At 39.8% G+C, this 25,667-nt stretch overlaps 1 protein-coding gene across 1 annotated transcript in view; it reads right to left on the minus strand.

The window, feature by feature from the left end:
- Positions 1-3,002: 3,002 nt before the first annotated feature.
- The window catches only part of chst15 (carbohydrate sulfotransferase 15), a 39,427-nt gene continuing 16,762 nt past the window's right edge, over positions 3,003-25,667 (minus strand). The window contains exons 2-8 of the mRNA XM_080873638.1: positions 16,394-16,999; positions 14,689-15,028; positions 10,798-10,938; positions 7,281-7,437; positions 5,886-6,042; positions 4,342-4,489; positions 3,003-3,796 (exon numbers count right to left, since the gene is read on the minus strand). Of these exons, the coding sequence (XP_080729764.1) occupies positions 3,597-3,796; positions 4,342-4,489; positions 5,886-6,042; positions 7,281-7,437; positions 10,798-10,938; positions 14,689-15,028; positions 16,394-16,834 (1,584 nt within the window). The 5' untranslated portion in view covers positions 16,835-16,999 and the 3' untranslated portion in view covers positions 3,003-3,596. The remainder of the gene's footprint in view (positions 3,797-4,341; positions 4,490-5,885; positions 6,043-7,280; positions 7,438-10,797; positions 10,939-14,688; positions 15,029-16,393; positions 17,000-25,667) is intronic.

The raw sequence follows: 25,667 nt of genomic DNA on the forward strand, positions 1-25,667 counted from the left end.
AGTCTTCTCTCACCCCCATTCTCTGCGACCTGCTGGAGCGGGGGGGCTAGGAGGAGGAGTTGGCCGTCCGACTGCGGTCTGGAGTGTGGGGCCTCCCTGCTGCTGCGGAGTCGGGGCGGTCTGCCTCCCCCCACCGCAGGGAAAAGGGTAACACCACCTGGGTCTGGGTGCAGTTCCCCCCTCCAGGGGCAAGGGTACCTAGACCCGGTTTGTAGAGTACGCTTGGGGAGTGTGATCGTGTGTACAGCGTCTCTTTATGTCTGTCTCCACATTGGTTGAGTGTGGAGTAAGTGCATATGAGAGCATGAGGGTGGGAATGGATGTTTGTATATGTGTGTGCCTGTATGTCTGTGTCTATATGTCAGGTTGGGTGTCAGACGCCACCTCTCTGGGGACATCTCAGGCCCTCCCTGCCAGTGGCGGACTCCCTCAGACATCGGTGCGTTGGTGGTTCTTTGTGTCTGGGGGTGGGCGTCTAGGTACACACCGGCTCACTCCTTGGCCTGGGGCTCGCTCGGGCCACTTCGGAGGTGGGGTGCCCCCGGCCTGTCGGCCTGGGGCTTGGTCACTCAGGCACGGCTGGCTGCCGGCGGAGCTCACGGGCGCGTCACTGCAACTCCCCCTGGCTTCTGCTCCACGGCTGCTGAGTGAGCCCTCATCTGGGACTCTCCTCAGCTCTTACTGAGACAGTGGCGCGGCTGCCCCTCTGTTGGTCTTCCTTGGTCTCTCGTGTTCTGGGGGCCTCTGGATGTCTGGAGTTTTGATCTCTTCCATACCTGCTTCACGCCCTGGAGGACGGGGCTGTGGCCCCCCCCCCCACGCCCTCTAGCAGATCATTACATGAAGGAACCTTTAAAAAAAAAAAAACAAGCGCGTCCATGCTCACAGGTGTACACACGGGTGATCACACCCACAAACTACACCCTTTTTGGCTCCTACCTCAAAGCACACTGTGTTCTGTTGATCTTATGTGCTGCACAATAATGTTTAATATTTAGTATTTACTGTCATATTCCCATATATCATTGTGATGTTGTTTATTCTATTACTCTTGTTCTCTTCTGCTTGTTTTCTTTTTTCTTTCTCAGCAGGTGATCCAGGTGATTGATATATGCATTTTTTTTTCTGCTCATTCTGTTGGTTTTTGGTTTTTGCCCTTCTCCCCCGTCCCTCTTCTCAACTGTTTCTCTTTCCCTCTTTCTTTCTCCCCTTCTTTCCCCCAGTCAAGTCTGTCCCGTATTCAGTAAGTGAAAATAAAATAAACAATAAAAGGTGAATCAAATGGACCATTACGGCAAGGCTGGGATGGTCAATTTGGTATAGTAAATCCGTTGGGTATCTTTCTTTGCCTTTAGACAACAATTCTGATGGCAAAAGAGCCAAATGGGACAGGCAAAAAAAAAAAAAAAAAAAGATGGAAAACTATAAATATTGTCAGGAAAGAAAAATTACTGCATGATTTTTCTGTTTTTTTAACCCATATTCAAAATCGAGGCACATTTTCTTAAAGCATCACAATGTTTAATAATAATATTCTCATTAATGATGGCGTTAATAATTGCTGTAACTTACTAAACGTCCTGCTAAAATCGAAGTTACAATTAGGTATAGTTAAGTCTTGTCTGCCCTCTGGTGTAGAGAATAGATTGTACTCGAATTTCATTTTCACAGTCTCATATTTTCGTAATTGAAGTCATGCAACATTGTTTTAAAGACGTGAAATATTGTTTTTTGGGGGAATTTTTCTGGCAATATTTTGCTCCTTTGTAGGTGTGCTTCTGTATAAACTGTGAAATTATTTGCATTGTTAAATTAATTTGAGCTATGTGTTTCAGCAACACTCTGCAGCTACAGAAGTCCAAGAATAAACAATGCTATCAATCAATTTTCCCTCGAGTTTGGGCCTTCCTCCAGATGTTGGCAAAGCGGTGACTCATTCAGCACCACTTATTAAAAGAGTATTTTTTTTACCCTAGAGAAAATCCAAAAGTGGAGGAGTGGACATTGCAATCGTCTACATGCTGCTTATGATACTGATGACCCGACAAGACAGACTGCATGTAAGACTGTGCAGTGCTCTGTATGATTTGGTGATGTTCAGTACAGGAGCTCCACAGGAGACTGTGCTGTTTTCCTGCTCACCTTGCAAACCTCAGAACTTCTTTGTAAGTTTGATTCATGCCACCTGCAGAAATACTCTGATTACTCCGCAGTTGTTGGATGAGGTTGGAAGTGGAATGAGGAGCAGTACAGAGCACTAGTGGATAATTTTGTGGAGTGGTCTTGAAGAAATTGTCTTCTGGATGCAAATAAAGGACAGAGGACAGCTATAGAGCTTGTGGACCAGAAATGCTGATGTGGCGGAGGAGCACCTGGACATCCATGTCAGCAGCAGGCTGAACCAATACAGAGGCTGTATGCCAAAAAGGTACGAACAGGCTCTTCTTTCTTTTCTATAGAAAGAGATGATTTTTCAATGTGTACAGCAAAATGTTGGAGATTTTCTATCAGTCTGCTGTGATCAGTGTACTGTACTTTGCTGAGGTCTACTTGGGGAGCAGCATAGGAGGTAGTGACTCCAGCACTGGTTAACTAATGAGGTAGGCTGGTCTGTGACTGTACAGAGCCAGCCCAGAAGCTGTGATGGAGAGAAGGTTACTGAACAAACTGTTATCCATTATGGATTATCCTGACTCTCTGCACCTCTTACCGTACAGGCAGCAGAGCACCTTCTCTAACAGACTGATTAAGCTCTGCTGCAACAAAAACAGATACAGGAAATCTTTCATACCACATGGACTATTATGCATAATACAATATAACTATCTGGCAGGAAGTCATCTGCCAGATAATAAGTCCTTCAATTTAATTCAGAAACTATTTCTTTTAATTTCCTGTTAAAATCTCTGCTAACATTTAACATGAGACAAACCATTGTATTAATTTTGAGGATAACATATATTCCATTTCACATCTGTGTTTTTAACCTTTTAGTCTTGAATGAGGCCAATTTTAAGACTGCAGTTACACCTTCTTCACAGTAGAGGGCGCTGTTGTTTCACTAATCCATTGTGCCCCTACAAGCTCGTTTCACTATGCCATATTTACAATCCTTCTGATAAAGGTACAATCAAAGTAATTTGTCTCTGTGAGTATAGCTATCTTGGAAGAAAAGGACCAAAACTAGTAGATCTCATCTTTTCTCATCTCATCTTTCAGTCCTGTCGGACATCTTCCTCTTTAAATTAATTAAACATAAAGAGACAACGTAATATCTTCAGTTTCACTATTTAATTTTGGTACATCTGGTTAAAAAAAACAACAACAACAATCAGGGCCAAGAACAACTCAACTCTCGCTCACAGACTCTCACACAAAACCACCACACTTGCTTGTGCTATTTTTCTATCGTTGATTCATCTCTGCTTTTATAACTTAAAAAAATAATTTAAATAAAAAAACATAGATTTTATTGTTTTTGTTTTTTAATGGGCACTTGAGAGAGATGAAGTCCAAAGGGGCTGGTTGACACATCAGTGGTATTTTTTTTCTTTCTTTCTTTTTCTAAAATAACAGGAGTTGTGATGTTGGGATGTTCAGAGTTTAGAGTTATTCTCCCAGAGGAAGGAGTCATTCTGCAGCACTTTGGCCAATTTTTCATTGAACGGTGTGTAGAAGTCCCGCAGGATGTCTTTAGTGATGGGCAGCATGGGTCCTAGGTTTTTGTCAGCTGGCCTCCTGGTGTTTGACGCCGGGCTTCTTGTGATTTCTGACTCAATTTCTTTTGTCAGCGGCCCTGTGAAAAACACAGAAACATTTCTTTCACACCCCCTCGTTCTGGTCCACTTATTTTGATTTTGACGCAACACTAAACAAATGGAACAAAATAGTGAGAAAGGCAAAAGATTCTCTGGAAGGTAATCACACCTTAGATGGTGTTGGCAGCTCTTTGAAGAGCTAAGTCTGAGCTTTGGGGCAATTACACTGTGGGATAAACCAGTGAGTTCAGAGGAAGGAAGCTTCCACAAAGCTGGAAGGGGCTGTTTTTGGCTGTCATATTCATACACTCAAACCTGTGTGCGTGTGTGGTAAACTGTTCACGATTACTCCTAAGTGGAGATTTTATACTCCCGTATTCTGCATCGACAGATTTTAATTATATCGTTGCATGCCATTTTAAAGTGACATTTGTTTGCACAGGTTTTAGGTCGACGCATTTGTTTTTCTAATAATCACATTCACTGCTACACTACATATCCATATTTGTATGTATCTAGGGCACTGTTTGGAACTGTACTGATCAGAGTCCCCATGACTACACTTACTCACTTGTTCACTTACCCAGGTTAAGGAACTCGAAGACTTGATGCATTGTGTATTTCCTGTTAGAGGCATGGTCTTCCAACCTTAGGACCAGAATTTGTTTCCTGCTGAAGATGGTCAGCCAGTCCATTAAGTACACAATGTATAAGCCAACTTGCAATCTGACCTGAGGGCACAGAAGAAGAAAGTCAACATGAGATAAGAAATTCCTATGCAAGGCACTTTTTCTTAGCAAAGTGGTGCATGCATCCTCTTCTTTAAGGAGATAAACAGGTGGAGGGAGGAAATTTTAACTGCTTTCTTTTTCGTCTTCTCCATGAATTCGGCTCAGTGATGCTAGATGCTGTGTAGGCATGTAAATGTGTAGTGTTTATTATTTGAAGTGAGAGAGGGAGATAAGAAAGAGGGAAACCTGCATCATCATCACAACCAAACTAAATACTTTACGGCCAAACATTATATAGTATTTCAATTTAGTTTTGCATCATAATAAGGTGATTTTCCCTCTTTTGTAAAAGTGCAAATTGAAATAATCTAAAGATTTAATAATCTTTAAATTATTTTCTGGTCAAAACAAGTATTTTAAAGATCTCAACTTGGGCTCTGGGAACACAGGATAGACGTTTCTTTTAATTTTCTGAGGTTTTATTTGAGACGTAGATTAAACCACTACACAATTCATCAACCCCAGAAATAAATGAGCACACTGATCTTTTGTGAGATCTCATCAAAGCATTTGCTCGTAGCCTAACCCTTGTTGAAATTGATTTTTGGATTCCTTTGTGACAGTTCACTGCAGAACAGTAGGTGTGCACAAAATACGCTGTCCTTTCGCCTTTTTAGCGAAAATTGAAAGGCCATTTAGAATCGATGATTACAAGCCAGCTCAGCAATTCCTTCTTTGTTAAATCAATTTGGTACAACAGTTTAGGTCAGACGTGTTCTCATGCTGGGGTTTATTTGTTTTTTTTCTCTAAGACACTAATCCAAGCTCTAAAACCTTTATCAAGAAACCACAGGCATGAGAGTCTGCTGTAGGGACAGCTGTAATGCTTCTCACATGGGCTAATAACTCTTATAGATATTTGCGGATGAACAATTAGGTCATCGCTAGAGAGCAAACATGCTTATGAAGGGCCATAAAGACTGTTGGAGAACCTCTAAATACAAGGCAGCATAAAGGGAAAGCCAACAGAGGACAATCCTCATCCCCATCTCACACAGTCTGCCTCAGGGTGCTATGAGAAAAGCTGACCTAACACCAGCCCGGGCACTGGCTGGCACTAATACGTGGTCCATGAGTAAGAAGCAAGTTCACAGGAAAACGAGCTTTTGTAGTACACAAAGAGGCTTGAGGTGTTGAACTGCTCAGTGGTCCCACAGTGCTGCCAATCCTTTCCATTAAGTCTGTCCTGCGAACTTTAGCGTTTGCTAATGAAGCACGGACTTCTCTCCATCTGTCTTTTCTTACTTTCTTCGTTCCCACCAGCTAATCAACTGGTCACTAAGTGCCGCTTTTCAGCGGAGCTTTGAGACAAAAGCAGGAGGCGGGGAACACTCACTGGCATGGCGTTGTTGACGGTGGTGTTGTACACACAGGAGCGCATTGTGAACTCCGTAAGGCACCCCTCAAACAACTGCAGTGACTCTGACACCTTCTCGTGGAAATCCTCTGCAGACTTATTGGCACTACCAAAGTAAAGGTAGTCAGAGTACAGCCTGCAAGACAAGAGACAAATTTGAACATGGAAAAGACATCTCATTATGTTTCAGGTTTTTGTCTTCAAGCATTTACAAGCTGTAATATCACAGATATATTTCCTCTTCTCTGGTATTTTTAATATGTCTCCTAATTAAACTGTAGACAGTCATCATATTGGTCCAGCAAGAGGAATCCCCAGTGCCTCAGCCTCCTCTGACAGCAAATTATTTTAGCTTGTTAAGCCAGCCAGATGTTTATTGATGCTGGCACTGGTCTTGACTCTTATCTCTGTCATCTTAGTGCTTCCATTATACTTCTGTTGTTCTCTCTTAAAATGAAAAAAGATATTTCGATTTTAATTAAGCTGCCAGATTAAGTGACAATTAAATGAATCAAAATAATCATTTGGGGTTCAATTTACTAAAAATTGCTACTCTTGTTTGCTTTCAGCCAGCCCTTGTGAAAGATTTCTCTCTGTAATTAATTTGATCAGTCAGTAATGGGTTCCAGAATTGACAGGCCTTCACAGAGAAACCCAGATGTCCAAATTAGGACCTACAATTTGGTATTTTGTCGTTTCCAGTCAGTCTGTTAATGTTTTGTGTTTAGGCTTTTTTTCTAAGTCAACCAAAAGTATTCATAGTGAACTCAACTCAGTTCTTAATGGTTGACTCTATGACTGAAACATGTTTCTGCCCATATGTCAAATGAGAATGAAAGGGAATTGTGGCGACACTGATCCATATAAACTCTAAGTTGCAATTTAGTTTGAAATGTAAGATCGTATAGAGGAAATGCGGTACAGGGTGTAAACTGATCTCACCTAATAAAAATGACACAGCTAATCTAATTGAGCATGCAACTCATTTTTTCCTAGAATTGTTTCGGGGGAGAGGTTCCACGGGCCACGATTTGACAGACAGAAGCAATTACAGAGCATGCTTAGACATTCTCAGAAGTAAAAATCAACATTAACAGCGTTAAGAACCCTCCCCACCCCCGTCTAAACACATTATCACACAGGCATTCAGCTGTAAGGTCTCCACATGTCTGATAAAGGCATCATAATGATACTTTTGTAGCAGCCTGTCTGAGTAAAAGTCAACACATCTCTTGTGACAACAGGTCTTTTGTTTCTTATGAACCTGGAAAATGTCTGTCTGTGTCAGCAGTGTAAACACTTATGATAGGGGTGCAAAGACATGCACATCAGAACTAGATCTGCATCATCGCTAGCAAAGCAGATTTCTCCCACCTTTCCACTGGATCCCTGAGCATGACAATGAAGCGGGCATCAGGCTGCAGGGCATGGATGAAGTCCTGGATAAGGAAGGGAGGCTCTCCCTTTGTTGTGTTGTCATAGAAATATACCCAAGCGTTGTTATCCCACATGGTGGATGCGCTGGCTTCTCCTGGAAAATACAGCCACAGTGCTTCAAGTAAAAACATGCACACATACACAAAAATATTGTGCAGTCACAGACACTTTTAGTTTTTAGTGTAAGGCTCATTATTTGTGTTTTTTGTGTATTTTTACCAAATATACACAGTACAGGATCCCTGTTAAATTACATCAAATTACTGTTATATGTGTTATCTTACACCTAATAATCTAAAACAACATAAAAACATCATACTAATACACTTTTGTATTGTTATTTTAGCGTTACTATTCTTATCACCATAAACGTATTTTATTGTAAAATGTGATGTTGATTGATATTTAAAAAAACAAACAGAATTTGGTATCTCGTTTGGCTTAAATGTAAACTGGCCAAATGTTATTAATCACTGAAAGTTGGGTTTTAGATGGTGGACAATACAAAATAAACAGTTTGGTTATTAAGAAATAATGGGCATGTATTGGGAAAACCATTGTTGTTGTTGTTTTTGCAACTAATTTTTAAGCCTATTTTCATTTTTCATTTCCGTTTTAGTTTGTCATTACCTGCAAATGATTGTCTGAGATTTAAATCGCACGTTGTTATGAAACTTGAAACATACAGCCTCTAAATTAAAGCTTGAAGTAAAACATGAAAGCAAAGGTCAATAAAATGAGATGTTCTAAAGCAAGTGCTCAATGGGAGAAAAAAGAAAGAAAAAAGACAAACAGCAAGGGCAGCTAAATAGTACAATGACTGCAGTCTTCAAATCCTTGTCCAGACTGGTGCTCATACCAAGTCAGAGGACATTGTTTCTCAAACAATTTAGGACCATAAACTTTATCAAGCCAAGCTGAGAAATGATATCCTGGATTCATTAGACTGTCTGCGCCTTCATTATCCTCTTATCTGTGAAGCAAAGCTGTATTTGGAAGGAACACAACAGGAGCCTTATCTGCCTCCCTTCCTCAGAAAAAAAGGGACGATAGCCAGGGCCTATTTTTTTGCGATGAAAACGGTGAGAGCGAAACAGGATCACTGTTAATGCTGTTAACACATAAAATGATACACACTGTGATCAAGTCTATTTAAAGGTCTCTGTATCCATTAAAAGGGCTTATTTTGGTCCAGAGGGAGGGCTGTACAGGACAAACAAATGCAGGAGCCAGACTGGTCTCTCTGGTGTTTCATAGTGGCTGGGTCTTGGCCGGGGGTTGAAAAGAATCAGAAGCCCAAGATCCTGGCCATAGGCCTGCGCCGTGCTGGGCTCTCCCAGGGCATCGTGTGAATACTGAGTGGGGTTTTGCTCCCCCACACCCCTCTAACTAGGATTATTTATTTGAAATCGCAAACAAAACAGTGCAACATGCTAAGCTGCACCCAATGCAGCGAGCCAAGTGTGAAAAGCCTGTTGTTGAAAATTGAAATCAGTTTTTCTTTGTGACCGAGCAATTTCTTTGACACAGTGTTTAAGCGATGGAGGGGGAAAAAAGACAGAAACAGATAGTTGCAGAGGGGCTGGAGACAGGATATGCAGATAGAGGAAGGAGGTTTGTAAGACTTCACCACCCCACTGCGGGTATTATTGCTGTCCTGACACACACACACATTCACACACGCATGCACACAAAACAATGATTCCCTTATACAGCACTTCAGTGAAGTGGCTAAGTGAGGCAGACGGAAGTCCAGTATTATTAAGCTGTTAGAGCCTCTCTTTAAGGCTTAGTCACTAGCTCGTTTAGAAATACCTTCCCTCACTGAAGTGAAAGTGGCTGCTACAGAGCGGCCCCATGCTTCATCCTCACTACCTGCTGCTTTAATAGTAGTTTTGTAATATTGGACACAAGATTACAGGCGAAGTTTAAAGTGAGTGTCAGGTCACCCCAGGCCCAATGCTATTGGCTGCAGCCCGACGAGGGCACAGAATGCTGCAGGACCACGTTCTATAGATGGATCACAACAGATACATGACCCGAGTAATTAATAAGATTCTCAGTAGAGAGTGGGGAACAATAGCTGTTCCCTGAAGCAGTGAAAGAAAACAGGAAGACAGAGGTTACACTCAACAGGAAATGTTTCCGCTTAGAAAACTACCAAGAGATGCGATTAGCAAGAAGTCAGGCAATGTTTTACACACTATCGCCTGTATCTTGTTGGCTTAGCTACCCAAAAACATGTTATTCTGATGATAATCAGTCTGTAATAGTTGGGTATTTTTTTGTGTGGGGAAATGCTGATATGCAGTTTCCTGTCATAATGTGCAACTCAAAGTTTGATTTACTGTGCTTGCATAGCACAAAAAGTGCAATATGATATTCAGTGTTTGCATTCTGCACAATCTTAGTTCATATTAAATGCAAAATGTAGCTGGGTCACTTTGGAATATGAAGGTTTTGATGACAGTTAGATTTGAACTGGATCAAGGAATGATTTGTTTGAATTATACCTGCTCCTGTCACCTCATATTACTCACAGTGTATTTATTCAAGAGACATTTCATTTAAGAGCATCAGTTCTTGTTTTCTTGTTCAAATATTGCAACAGTCCGCTTCAAAACTTTGCCTTTGGACTCAAATAAACCACATAGATTTGTTCGTCTACTGCGCAAAATTGTATGTCTGCCCTGAGACGGACTGCTGCCCGCACAGACATCTTGTCCTCTAACTGAACCTCTATATCGTTGCACTCAAGTCATTTCTGTTTGCTTGCAAAACTTCCACTTCTAAATCTCTGCTCCTGCTCCCAGCATTTTGCATAATGAGTGACAAACCAATTGCCAAGTGGTTAGTACTTATATCACATGGCTGCTAATCATCTGAGCAATGGGTACCAGGTTTTATGACCTTTCCCTGCTCTTTGGCAGTCCTTGTTAGATCCATTAAATTACTGCAATGGGACATAAACCAGGAAGGTAATGTTGCTCACATCCACTGGAGGCTGCTGTGCAGTAGGCATAGGGCAACTACAGTATATGTAGGTATTCAGTTGTGCTGACTGTTTAATTCTAAAGATTATAATCTTCCATTGTATAACTTTTAAAGCCTTTGTTAGCAAGTTACAGTAGCACCAAGTAGAAACGACACAGAGTGAATTTTCAACCACCCGGAAATTAAACTAGATTTGGGCCAGATGGTGGATTTGAACCAAGGACCTTCTTACTGTAAAGACCACCATGCTGCCCAAAAATATTTTAAGTCTATTTTATAAATCTCGGTCCCAATATGCTACTAAGACGATAATTATCCATGTTATCCACACTGGCTAACAACTAGTGGTGCAGAGCCCAGTTGGAAAATGCTTCAATAAATTTTAATTCGAAGTGTTGCAATAATATATGTTATAATAGTTTCATTTCTACAAATGGGAGCTGGCTGTCATCTCACTTACCTATGATCATATCAGGTTGGCTGGATCTCCTGGTATTTGCTGTGAGGTTGCCCTGGATTTGGTAAGCAGCCTGATCGAACAAGTCCAAGTAGTCTTCCACTGGGTATCGATCATGGAAGCCCTCACTGAGACGAATGATACCTGACAGAGAAAAAGATGTTGACTTTAGGCAGGTATATTTTAGAATTTTTTGCTAAGTTATTACACTTAAAAAGCTGTTGGAGTGGATACGTTGGCTTTAAATGGGATTCTAGAAGCAAAAGTGGGTGTGTTTTCAGTCCCGCCTTCTTGTTTCTCTACATGTGTTTCTGTGCTCACACTAAAGGGGGTCATTAGGGTTTTGTTGTTGTCCTGACTGCAGGATGACCTAATAAAATCCAAGTAAAGATCCAATCCAAATTCAGCAGGGAGTACTGTCTCTGATCACTTTCTCGTCTTTCCAATTAAAGGCCAATGTCAAGTTAATCCTTAAAATGCAGGACTAGCAAATGCGTTTTCCATCTTAGCTGCTGTGGTGTACATTATAATTATAATTTAGTAGGCTATCGTGGAAATATGGTTTAGGACTTGGGAGCATCCATGCAGCATAAGGATAATGAGGTAACTCAGGCGGCTGTTACTTTCAGCGATGCTTTGATGGTGTCCTATTAAACCACCTTTTCTTAGGAGGAAAAACATGATTAGAAAACTCAAGTAAACTCTCCAAACACCCAGTCTGCATCATTACTCATCCAGAACGGTCACACTTGTATGAGGTGTGATGGCTCTGGCGAGTCTTGCTTCAGTGCTTTTCTTTTTTTTCCCCCGTCCCTGTGCTTTTTCATATGAATTAGGCATAGAGCAGTTTTCAAATAGGCTGTGTTTCTTGATGGGAACTGTACACAACAGACACATCTGCTTAAGATTCAAAATGCTCCTCCAAGAAAGTTATGTAGCACGGATCGCATCAAATCACCTTTTTACTGCATCGACCGAGCAGCGCCTCGAGGGGGATCAAAATAAATAAATACAAAACAAGACCATTTGAATTCTGAGAGCTCTCAAAGGATGTCTTAAGAGAAAAGTGCTGATTAGCAGCCCGAAGTTCATGACTAGAAGGAATAGAGAGAAAGAAAGTGACAGCAAAGATGAAAGCGCACCCAACGAGGGGGAACAGTAACTGAGGGGGACCTGTGTCCTTGGGATATAACTGCATTTGCTGCTATGCAACATCACAAGCAGCAGAAAACACGGAGCATGAGGCAGACAAATTAAGGCAAACAACTCATCTACAACCCACAGCTTTACGAGCTTCAAATAATTATCAACTCAGATTAAACCCAACATATTAAAATAAGTATTGCATGCAGACTGATCAATCCACCAATTAGGTTTTGTGAGTCTCGAAAGGATTAGGGGCATAGTCAGCAACTGGATAAACTTCAAAGGGATAGATTTGGCTGTGACACTTAAGCCTCTTTTGATATTTGTGGTGAGAATTTGGATGATTTTTTTTCCAAAGATTGTGGCCAATACTGTATGTAGTGCCCTTAACAAGGAGTACACCAAAGCCATGAGTGAATTTATTCAAATCATTAAGTAACCTTTAGACAGACAGCTGCTGGAAAAATAAAATGTCAAATTAGTCATTGTTGAGTAGAAGAATAGCCCCCATCCCCAGAAATCACGGTGAAAATCGAGCGCTCGTATTGCACTCGTGTTATAGCGTAGCTTCATTTACTAAAAGATAATTATAAAATAATCTGAGCACTGCATATACAAAATTCAGTATAAAGCTGTTGTGTTATTGACTTCTGATTTTGAAATCAGAACTGAAAACAGAGCCATCGGTCAAAAGGCAGATCGCTCCCCTAAAGTTTAACTGCTGGGCTTTGTATTTCTTTATTTCAGGCACACATTAGTGAGACGCACGCGCTGACTCACTCGCTGATGTCCGCATCCTGGGCTGATGAAGGATTCCCATTATTCATGAGTCTTAATGACTCTTTCAGTATCAAAGAGAAACAAAAAAAACCTCATAGGTATGATGATCTGCTTGTTTAGAGACAACAATGCAAGAGAGAAAAAGAAATCTTGGCCTACTTAAGATTTTTACTACAAGCCTTATTATCAGCTAAATTTGTAATTAAAAATATTTCAGATGTAAGAGGAAATCGAGTAAAGCCTTCGTGGTGTCTAAAATCACTAAATCAAACCAAACAAGCGATTTAACATTCAACTTAAGGGTGTCCAGAGGGTTTTCTTCTCACATGAGGTGCATTCAGTCTCACTCCCGGGTCTTGCGTATCTTTTAATCCCATCTGTGATGGTGTGGTGGTTCTTTTTACATCACAGATGCTCGTGGAGGAAGAACACCACAATGTCAGGCACACTGTTAGAACTGCCATACGACCCAGATGTCTGCTGCGAGGCGGCTCTTACTTCTTGACGCACAGGGTTTTCTCTTTGTTTGTGCAAATGACTTGTTCGAGTTACCACCTGTTCAAACGCCTTGAGTGCCAAAATTATAAGCCGGAATTTTGGCAGTAATTTGTGTGCGTCTAAACAAACAAGCCAATATATTAACAGATAGTGTTAAACTCTCCATGAAATTGGCCAGTATTTTCACTATTTATCCATTATTTATTCAATATTCTATCCAATAAGAAGTAACAACTTTAATTGCCTTTATGCAACAGCTCTATCATAAAATGGAAAGATTTGTTGTGTAATTAAATAAACCTATAATTGCTCTGTTACTCTTTTCAAGGAGAGTGTAAAATTCAAATTTATGCACAGTGGGAACAGCCCAAATGATGCACCTAGAAGCTGAGGGAAGCAAATTTCACGGTAGAGAGATGTGTCGCAAGGAGCGACTGCAACATTAACGTGCTAAACAAGTGCAAAAAAACAGCATGCGTGGGTTCAGTGTGCCTGAAGAAGCTTCGGTTGTTTTTATGTTCCTTTCAAGTGCTTTCTACCACAGAGATAAGTCTATGTCACAGATGACAATAAAGCACAGTTAATCTAGATCCTTCTGCGTATAGTTCTAGTCGAGCTGTTAATGAGCTTTGTTAGCACATAAGCTTAACCACACATACCAAGATGAGAAAGTTGCACTGGTAAGAGTCTAATGAAGGTGTAGAAGTACGCAGGAGGGGAACAGGGAATGGTTATAATTCAAATTGCTGCATAAAGATTGTAAATATACAATTAGGGATGTTGATCTGGGTCAACTCTCAGGCAGAAAATTAGCAGTTTCTGTTAATTGTAGTGCTTTTGTTTTGAGTATTAATTTCCCTGTAATTATACTGTAATTGCACTGGGAAAAGCTTATATAGCACCTTTCTTCTTAATTTTAAGCACTGAAAGCACTTTCTACTATAAGTCTCATTCACCCAGTGACACACACATTCATACAGTGCTTTTATCTATCCCTAAGCACTTTTATCTAACATTCACACAAACATCAGGGGCATCAGGGTTCAGTATCTTGCCCAAGGTTACTTGGGAATATAAAATATATTAATATAGATACATAATACGCTGGACAGCCGGGGTAGAAATTGGTAGAAAGCCTGAGACAGCTGGAAACTGAACTATATGGAACTAAATGTAAAAACAAATACATAAATGTGTATTTGTTTCAGAAAAGTCTTACTCTAACATTATTGTCAGTCAATACCCAAAGAACTCAAATTACCTACTAAAATATGCAGAAACTGTGCAATTCACGCATAAAACAATATGATGATAGTTATAGCATAGACAATTTCAATATTATGTCACTTAGTGGTTTTGTGGGGTCCACTGAGGCTATTTTACTGCCAAAATAATGACAGTGACTTGAGCTTAGCATATGTCATGGTCCCAGGCTCCCTTACCGCTCAAAATTACGTGTTCCTTACTCACCAAAACGTTTGCGGGTCCACCAGTGTGGCTCTTTGAAAGTTGTGAACTTCACGTCCGGGTGCAGCTTTAGTCTATCATACAGGTCTGTTGTGCCGCACTTTGGCTGACCAATGATATAGAAATAAGGAAGGCACCGCATGCGGTAGAGTTTCCTGTTGTGATGAAGCAAATGTTCGTGGAAAGTGTTCCTCAAGTGCTGGAAAACTGTTCTGAAGCGCCGCGAATAGCGTCCATATAAGTTTGTCCTGTATGGGTCGGAAGTGATATTCCCAGTGTATTCCTCATACCAGCAGGGGTTCTTGACACCAGGCAGAAATTTGCGAGGGATAACAGAAAACATCTGTAAATGCAGAGAAAGCAGGTTGCATCAGTCTGTTAGGCCATTTAGACATTTCACGCAAAACTTTTTGTAAACTCTCAATTATCATCGCACGGTAGAAGATGAATATGTTTGGGGTTTTTTGTATAGCCTACAGACCATTATTTTGGTAGGACTAGGCAAGCACTGTGTGCGTTCATGACAAGTTTGTGCAGCTAGAATGTGGTCTCTGGCAAATCAGACTTATAATAAATTAGAAACACAAGCAAGTGGCTTCATGCTAAATTTGTTGAGCAATGTTCCAATAAACACCAGCACACTCTATCATATCTGTACTGCTGATGCTCAGCCACATAGTCCAGCCATTCATACCTTTTTCCTTGTTCTGGAGGCTTTTTTGCATTCAGTCTGGTCTTGAATAGTTAAAACGACCATTAGCTGAATTGTGTTTGAGGGACTGATTTGGCCAGAAGGGAACATTGCAATTTGTGGCCATAAAAACAATCTAACTCAGATCCATTATCCACCCTCACACTCACAAAAAGAGCTTCAAATTCATTGTTGAGTAAGTGTGGAGGTGCAAACTCACAAAATGTTAACTTTCATTCTGGTAATTTTGTAACCAGATTAACCTCTAATCTCATCTCACACTTTCTGGTAGCACTACACATGAGCATGCATGCATTCATTCACATTGTTAAGATGTTATTTTTTTCTTTTTGTTGATGAAAGGCAGCAAATAATCACGTCACTATGACTTGCTTGCACTTTGTAAGACGTGGCTACTTTAAGGACAATTAATGCCGGATCCATCCACAGATGCAGTATTGATTGTCCTGCAGCCACTCTCTCCAATTCATTAGGTTGTTCAATAAGAAATTAGTTATATTGCAAATAGCCCAAGCACAAGCCATTATCATTACGATTAGCAATTAATTGAACTAAGCTTTGAGGTGAGACGAACAGTAAGAAAGCCTCAAGGCCAACATGCTGAAGGACCTCGAGATGGCTTTGAGCTTAAGGGGACCTATGTAATTATCTGGTTTGGCATAAAGAGTTATAGAAGGATTTCAGTGCAGGTTTATCTCTTTATGAATTAAATTAGACACTGTAGCCAATGGGGAATTACACCAGAGTAGCCGTATTCAGCCCTGGGTAGACAGCATGTAGGCAGGAATGCTGATTTCAATCACCTTTTCAACACATTTAATTATAGCACAAGGCTCTTCGGGCTGATTAAAGGAGTAATATAAATAGTTATATAGTACTGAAGTATGAATTTAATCAGTTTTAAATAAATCAATTTTGTGATAGCATTTGATATCCAAAGCCAAAGTCCATGCGTTAAATTGGAAAAAGAATATATAGAATAATTTGGATACTCACATGTGGCTCACTCTTAACCAGTGCTTTAAGCTCCGGAAGCTGTCTACTGCTCTGAAACTCCACCTTAGATGCAATGGATTTGACCACCATTTTAATATGTATGTAATCCTTGACCGAGGAGAGATTAAAGGTTAAAGGTCCTGGGCTGACCAGGCTGCTGAAGTGATAGGGAGAAGGGGTGAGGAGAAGGCCCTTTTTGTCCCCAGTCAGAATGTATGAAGCCGTGATGAGGAACATGACAGCCAGGCCAAACAGGAAGCTGTAGACACGGATCTTTCGGAACCACCCCAGGTTGCTCCATCGTCTTGGTAGATCCCGTTTTACCTCCAGAACTGCAAACAGGTTCATAGGTGTTTCATCCACCTGCAGGAGTAGCGGTCTCTTGCGGTAGTCCTCCACCGTGGAGCCCAGCAGGCTGTACTTGTAGTCCATCTGTGTCATGATGTCCACAGCCTGTGAGTCCCGGGCGTCCCAGCTCAAACACAGGGAGGTGTTATGGAGCAGGAGCCTTTCAGACAGGATGTTTTGAGATGGGTAAATAGCCAGTAGTTGATATCCATAATGGGTTATGGAGAACAGCCCACCTCATCCACTGACTTCTGCTAACTAAATGGAGAGAGACAGAGAAAGAAAGAAAACTAAGTGCGATGACTAGGTGTCAACATTATCTCACTGTTTTCATTATCTGGCTGAAATATTGTAAAAGAGCAGAATTATTATAAAAAAACTCATTTAAACCTCTCTGATTGTGTGAAATTGTGACGTTGCTATATTGTAATTACCTGCTGTGAATACGAAGAAAATATAAAATTGCAGCAGCTCACAAAATGTCAACATTTCTACCTCAACAAAGCGGTATAATCATGAGAAAAATGTAACTAATTGGAATGACTTCTTAAACTTCCTGTTTCAATCAGACATTACAGCAGCGCTCTACTCATTGTCCATCCTCCCATCCTTCCTGTGCATTGGAATCACAATATGGAAGAAACGATAAGGATGAGAGAGACATTCAGCCCAGAAACTATGAGGCTCTCACGGGGAGGGACATAGATATAAGAGATACGCAGCCGGGCCTGGACCACAGGAGGGATTATATTATCAGAAAATAGTATTCCTCACTGTGAAGTCACTTGGATCAACACTCACCTGCAGATAAAAAAGAACGCCAATGTCTAAAGGGTGAAAGAAATGTTGATCTTTAAAGATAATGCTCTCGCAGTACTACCTTCTGGTTTTATCCTTGAGGTTTTCTTTGTGTCTAAAGGTAAGCCATAATGATTTGCTCTGAACAAAATACAGCAGGATGACAAAAAGGATACTTTTTAAAAGGGTGAGCAGAATGATTTTATAGCTGAAGGCTTTGGAAATGTTTCCCATCTTCACACTTGGAGCTGCATATATATATATATATATTATACCCATGCAGTTGAAGCTGATGTATGCCATTCCTGCTCTTGCTCGCATACATCATAAGATAAGGGCACCGTGGAAGTGAGTCATTGCTCGTCCTCACAGCTGCTGATATTGTCTACCCCCAGCTACCCATTGCAGCTCTGTATTCCAGCAGCTTGCAGGCAGAGCTGATAAGAAGACGGAGTGACTGCCTCCCTGCTCAAGCAATGTCATTTACCCCCCGCTGGGCCATCAGGTTCACCCCACAGCAACAGTCTTTCTAGGAAACAGGTGTCGAAATAACAAGCTCTGCTCTGAAAAGGTTCCTTTCCAACCTACAAGAAGTTCACCTGACAGTACCTTCAGTTTGGAAAAGAAAGACGCAGATGTAAAATATGTTTTTGCTTTACGCCAGCAAAATAATGGATCTTAATCGATAGATTCTTCAGTTAAAGGATTGTACACTATAATCACAGCACTAAAGTTAGGATGACATTTACAGAATTAGACCTAACAAGCCCGCTGATTACTGTTGATGAGCATATCACTCTTCTGTATCACTCTTCTGTTCTGTTCCTTTATCAGTCAATTGGGGGTCATGGCAAAGACTACAAGGATGAAGGCAAAGAAAAATGGTGCATGAGGGTTACATATGAAGAGAGATCGAGACAGGTAAAACAGATGGATGGAAAATGCAAAAGCAAATAAGGGACGGTGTCATTGACACAACAATGTCACTCTCAAGGGAAGTTGCATCTAAATCAATCAGTCAGCTAGCTGTAGCAGTGGGTGACTGGCAGCTTGACAAATCTGCTATACTCATAAAGCAAATATGTTGCTCCTGTCCATCAAGTATGATGAAATAGCTTAACTGGAACTGAAATATGTGTAGAGGGCAGTGGACAAAGAGAACACAAAGTTGCATCATCTACCTTTTTCAGCTGATAAACCTTTAAATCTGTAATAATTAAAGCATGGATTTGAAGACTATCTGCACTGAAGGCCACCCGTCACATTCATTTTTCCACCTTTAGCATCCTTAATGCCTCTGAACACTGCCTGTAAGAAAGTAGCTGAAAAGTTTTTTTGCAACTAAGTTTTAAAGCATTAGTAATAATTCTTTCAATAATGTGTAATTAATCTATATTAAGCATTAAAAAATCTTAAACTATTATCTGGCCACTAGCTATTCAGTTCAATTCTTCCTATTAAATTCAGTGTACTGATACTGTGTTGCACCAACAACAAAAGTCAACCAAACAAATTTAAAGAGGAAACACAAAAATCTAGGTATAGTTTTACTGCTGATATCTATCTGTACTGACATCTATAAATAAGAGAAACACCCTTCAATCATCAATATTATTATGGGTGTTGACTTTGCATAGTTTGTTCACCAGCTTCCCTTGGCAGCACACATGTTTGAAACGCCACAGACACAACAACCAGCTGAGCAGAATCGCGTGAAGCATAAATAAAAAAAAAAAAAAAAATACAAATAAATATTATGGAAATCTGTTTATGTTTCATGTCTTTAAAAGAAGAAGAAAAATGGCATAAGAAATATTGGATTTTTTTTTTTTTTTAATTGACAAATATTGGTATCTGTCCTAAGAGTCCTATTGATCGGGCTCCAATGCCCTGCAGCTTGTGAGTAGTGAGACTAAACCTCTTTTGAAGAAAGAAATCTCATCTGCAAATATGTCTTTACTCAAATGTAATGCAAATGACTGTGTGTGTGTTTTTTAAAGATAAAACTTGATATCAGACTAGGCTGAGATGTTTTAGCTATGAATAAAAAAAAATTGTGTGCATCTATCTGAATAGAACAGATTTGAGTGCAATATAGTATAAAACCATTTGTGTGCATGTTCTAGTATAAAACCTGTTGAAAAGCTTTTTGTGCGTGCATCAGTACTTCATTTTCAGGTCTTTTTCAAACCACAGAATAATAAGACTGGATAAATTTGATAATACGATTTCGTGCTTTGTAAAATTAATAATGATCACTAAATATTTAATAAATTATTATCGCACAATCAATATCACCAGTAGTTTCAGATTTTATTTGAAATTGGCACTGAGAAATGAAATATCACTCATGTAGGGAGACCGCAGGTCAGGAAACTGGTTTGGCTGGAAAGATCAAACACATAACCACACAGATAATTACAGTTATTATGAATTTGAGTTAACTTTGAATACATAAGCCTCAGTAGTAGTGGTGTACGTGCTGCGCTGACGGCTCCTTCCCTGTGTGGTACAAATGGAATTGGCCACAGTCTTAATAACTCATGAAAGCGAGGCCTCTCCATACTATCTACCCTGTCATTTAGGGACATATCAGCACAGCCAATCAGGCTGATTTGTTTAAAGTCTGCTGTCTGCTTTCCTCCAAGCTTCCCATCCCGGCTCTGGAAAAAAACAGCCCTCCTCACACCAGCAGTTAATTGCTATTCTCTTTTGTACTTTCCCTTCTTTCACAAACAATTATTTTCTTTGTGTTTATTTCTGTCAATACAAAAATGTTTCTTTGTGTGAAAAGTTGCTGTGTGTAACTCATTTTTTGGCCAATCTGAATCTATTGTTGGCGATCACTATCACGCTATTGGCTGTAGCAAATCAAATTTAAACAGGCTATGCTACAGCTTTTCTAATGTTCTGAAGATGAAAATTTGCTTTCTTTGGTATTGATTTTGCACACACACAAAAAATGGAAAAGTGGTGACACAAAAGCAACATGTCCATGCGTTTTGGTCTCATTCTTAGAGAAAGCGAATGACAAAAACACTCAACAGCCCTTTAACCATTCATTGCTCAAACCACAGCAAGGAATTATTGTTATACCTGGCTGGAGAAACAGTCTGTGTAGCAGAGAGTGCACTGTCCTACTTCCTCAGCTCTCTGATATTTCAAATGGTGGAAATTAATTGCTGGCCTGCTGATGGGCCGTCTTTGTTTTGATTCAAAGCAAACCAGTAGTGCTTTCTCAGGCTACGGAGAACTCACAGGAAATGTTTAAAATACCATCGCTGTCTTCATTTTTGACTCATGGAGAAGATTAAAAGGCCTTGTTTCTACTGGGTTTAGCACTAACCCATTTTCAGAGGAAATGCTTTCTCTTTGAAACATTGTGCAAGAAACTCTTGAAGATGTTCCGCAAGATAAGTTGGCCGAGTATATGTTTGTGTCCTCTTGTGTCTCCGGGCGTTCTTAAAATGTCAGACTATCTTTTAATATTCAGTGCTGTTTACACTGCACGATAGCTAAAACTTCACTTATCTGGAGAAGCAACAGGCAGATTAGAAGTTGCACTCGTGGCTGGGATGCAGTGAAGCGAAATGCTATATGAGGTTTTGCACAGGGTCAGTTGATAAGCTCAGGCGAGCCCGATTCATATCACCAGAAAGACTCAATGAAAAATGGTTGAATCCTCAAGCATTTATTAGTCACCGGAAACCCAATCCATAATCAAGTGTTCAATCAGAAATGTGGGTGATGAAGGAATAAATCAAGATAGAAGGAAGAAAGCAAACATTTATATTCTCTTGTAGTGTTGGTCCTTATATAATCTCCCTATATAGTACCGCCTCTGCCAACAAGTCAAGTTGCACTTTACAGCCATGTAAATCCAAACATACATGTAAAGATGCCTTCAAAGACATGTAATACGTGGGCACCGAATATTAGTTTCACAAATTCAAAATGATGAAAAATCTGGACATTTCTTCCACTTCTGTTCTGAGGCTATGGTGAATAATGGCCAACAGTATGATGATGCACTAAAGTTGACCTTTGAATATAGCTCCAGGGCTCGGTTGTGGGACACAAGCCACTGTACTCCTACTGCCGGTCCCAAGTCTGGATACGTTGGGAGCCTAGTGTCAGGCAGGTCATCTCCTGTGGCGACCTCTAAACAGAGCAGCCAAAATAAAGAGGAGGAAGTAATGTTCACCTTTGAATCTGTGGCTTATAAAGTATTATCAATCATCATTGAATCACATAGATTTTCCAGTGAATATGGCATAAATGAGTTGTCTTTTGTCCTGTCTTCTTCCTGTTAAAAGGGAGTTTTTCCTTCCCACTGTCACCAAATACTTCCTCATAGAGGCTCATTTGACTGTTGGGGTTTGTTCTATATTATTCTAGGGTCTTTACTTTATCATATAAAGTGCCTTCAGGTGACTTGTTGTGATTCGGTGCTTTATAAACAAAAACTAAATTGAACACAATCACACCAAGTGTAACATGTGTGTATTTTATGAGGCTTTTTTTGGGTTACTATGTGCACCAAAATCTAATCAGTTCAGTCCAAGTGAAGGGTTGTTGCAGATGTAAAGAACATTTAGAAGCTATCAACAATATCTCAAATTTATTAGAATGGATGGACTAATGAATGGATGGCAGAGTAATGTACAGTCCCGAAACAATCCCAAAGACATAATGCCTCTAGCCATGGCCATCGACAGCATGGAGGTATAAAAATAGATGAACATAAGTGGAATATGACAATACCATAAAAATGAAATCTACTGCCAGCTTTCCTCTGCGGCAACAGAGCCAGAGAGCTCAATACCATTGCATTGCTCAAGGTGCAGAGAAAAATAAAACATGAAAACAGTATGACAGAGTGGACTGCAAACCCTGCAGTGGAGTCACTTGAGAGACCTTGAGAACAGAACAGCACATTCTGTCCAGAGAGTCCTTCTGGGCAGCTACCCAGAAGTGCTCTCGACAGGCTGATTCCAACTATCCATTGTTATAGTGAAGAAACGGTTTATCATTCAGGGACGATCCTGTCCACACACCATTATAAAGTCATTTCCCTTTTAGGACCACTTACAAAATAAGCAAAAAAACAGAAGAACAGAGGAGACAGCTAATGAGCCTACATGCCTGCAGACTCCAGGCAACTTCCTGTTGTGGTGTTTTGTACAAAAACAGCTGATAAGTTAACTATAAAAGCCAATAGAAGCTGAAAACGTGAATTTACTGTACGTTCACATCTGTGAAACCATCTGGTCCTTCTTACTGCCTCACCTCTCTTAACATTTCCAAGAGACAGGAAGTTGAATTTGGTTGAAGTCCACCAAAAACACAGGAAGTACTGGCAGGGGAAGAATGTGATAGAAGTAGTAAGATGGAAGAAGAAAGGAATTGTAGTTGCTGTGTCAGCTGAAAAAAAAAAAACGTTTTTCAACCAGGCCACTCACAATAATTAAAGTTCAGCATGAGGCCACTGCCAGGGTGGTACAGCCATTAAATGCTCTCTGACATGTGACACTGCGGCAAATGCTTGATTGGTCATATTGGAATTGTGATAAATAGCTGCTGGTGACAATGACACTGCCTCCTTCTGTGCTGGGGCTTTTTTATTCTGCCAGGGTGATATAAAGGGACAGAAGCTCTCTTATAATAAATTATGCATGTGTCTCATATTTAAATATTAATTTTCCATTAACATGTTGTCTATAAATCTACAGATGAGTGTTTAAAAAAAATAGCAAGGCTTCAAACCTGAAAATGTTGTGTAACATTTTGTTTTCCTGGTTTAACAACCTGCTTCTGCTAAATTGTGTGAGACTGTGGGTTACTGGAAGTAGGACAGTGTGGGTTTTTTCAAACTATACTAATATCCATTAAACCACTGATCTCATTCTCAGAAGCAGTGACATGATGTTTCTTACTAATTTTTCTTAATACGGTATTACACAAAATGTACTGACTCGAGCAGCTACAAACATTTCTCTTGCAATAACTATCTCTTATAACAACATCTTTAAGTTATATTAGGTTTCCATAAACTTTGCTTTCCTATAATTCATCCAAACATATAAGTTGTATATAGAGTTGTTTACATAGGTATTTTTTATAATGCCTGGGAAATGTATAATCTAGTACTTACTTACTGCGTGACTTACTTCGTGACTTACTTACTTAGTAACTTACACTACTTAGTGATATTTATATATTAGCATCCTTAGGGTAACGTTGGAATATTTTTTAGTGATTTCTGTTATTGTAACGTGATGTATGCTAATGTATGTTAGGAGTAATACAGTATATGTATTTGGTGTATATTATCTGATGTTTCTTGTATGTATGTACAGACATATCCCTCTTTGACTCGATTTTAACAATTTTCTATTGATTTACATGATCAAAACCTTTGGAGGCATTGATGAAACACATGAATATTGATGAATTCTTTCCTCAGACAACTTTGGCTTTAAAGCCAAACTGATTTCATTTAATTGCTCCTTTATTCAAGAGGTGTCACATGTTTTTAACACCAGATCCCGTTCCGGATACAACACTCCAGGGATTTGTGCCACTTCTTGGGATCTTTTACTTGTTAGGAAAATTTGTAAACCACTACACTATGGAACTACCTAATATGCACATTTATGTATATTAAAAATTGGATTTATAATAGTATACATAAAATTAACACAAATAATTCTTTTTTCTGTTTAGTTCACCCTTCCAATTTTTTTTACTTGCAGTTACTAACCTGAGGCCATTAACTTACTAATACTTATCAGACATCTGTATGCACAAACACATGATAAAGATGAGAAGGAAAAATAAATGACATTACTTTCTGGTTTGTTGAGTATCCCTATGGCATTAGATGAAAGGAACGCCAAGCTCCAACACGTGAAAAATTTACTCGCTTGATGTTATTATGTATTAAACTCCTTATCAGATGTAATTACTCATTATTGAAGATACGTGGGTGTGCAGCCCCATGGACAAGGAGGGCTTGATCAGTGAAGTCCAAAAACAGAAATCAACAAGAAGCACTCGGAAAGCTCAAACGTCCCCCAAGGCGGCTCACTCTCTGGATAGTATTTATGGTCAAGGGAATAGTATTATATTTTGTATGCAAACATTTTGATTTCTTTGTTATTTTTTAAATGTACTTTAAGATGTTTGCATTGCAGTAAAAATCAGATAAACATTATCTGGGACATTATCAATGGATAAGCTTATCCAGGGAAAAGTCTAGGGGTTCCCAGGCCAGCCGATGCAGTTAGGTTCATACATATTTAGACACTGACACAAGTTTTGTTTTGTTACCTGTTTACTAAAACATATTCCAATTATAATTAGATAATGGACATGGGCATAATATGTAGCCTTTCAGCTTTCATTTGAGGGTATCAACATTCAAATTGGATAAAGGGTTTAGGAGTTTCAGCTCCTTAACCCTCTCAAGGCAGGCGTTGCAGATTTGCAACAGTTAGAAGCTAACAACCTGATTACCCCACATACATATTTTATGAGTTTTCTTTTACTCAGAAGTACCACTGCAGGTATTCTTTTGTGCATTAGCAACAAAAACTTAATTTGAGCCTGAGAGGGTTAACATGTGTCGCCCTTAGCTGTCTCCTTTCAATGTGGAGGAGCAGCAACTATACTCAGAGTTCTCTTGGGAGAAATTTACTTTGGACAACTGAGGGAAGCAACTCATATAAGGTACCCCACAATTGCACCTATTACCATTTAGTAATTTGACTGATAATGGCACTAGAGACATTTTTAACCCACTTAGCTTAACAGTTTTGCGCCCTATAGCTTTTGGATTTGACCTCACCATGGCTATGTCCACATATTTTCTATGCAATCTGAGTAAACAACAGTAGAGCTAATATGCTGTTGAGTGTTAGAATCTGTAAAAACAGACGGTGAACCTTTTTACCCATATTAATATATTTTTCTAAAAACAACAATTTAAATGTAATAAATGCTCATAACGTGGCAAAAAGAGAATTATTAGCTTTAACTTTGATGTGTTTATTTGAAAGCAACTGAAAAAGGCTGGTTAGTGCAAATAAAGTGAGAACCAAAGCTATCTACTGAACCATGAAATTAC

This window comes from Rhamphochromis sp. 'chilingali', assembly GCF_963969265.1.
Source record: "Rhamphochromis sp. 'chilingali' genome assembly, chromosome: 22".
NCBI lineage: Eukaryota > Metazoa > Chordata > Actinopteri > Cichliformes > Cichlidae > Rhamphochromis > Rhamphochromis sp. 'chilingali'.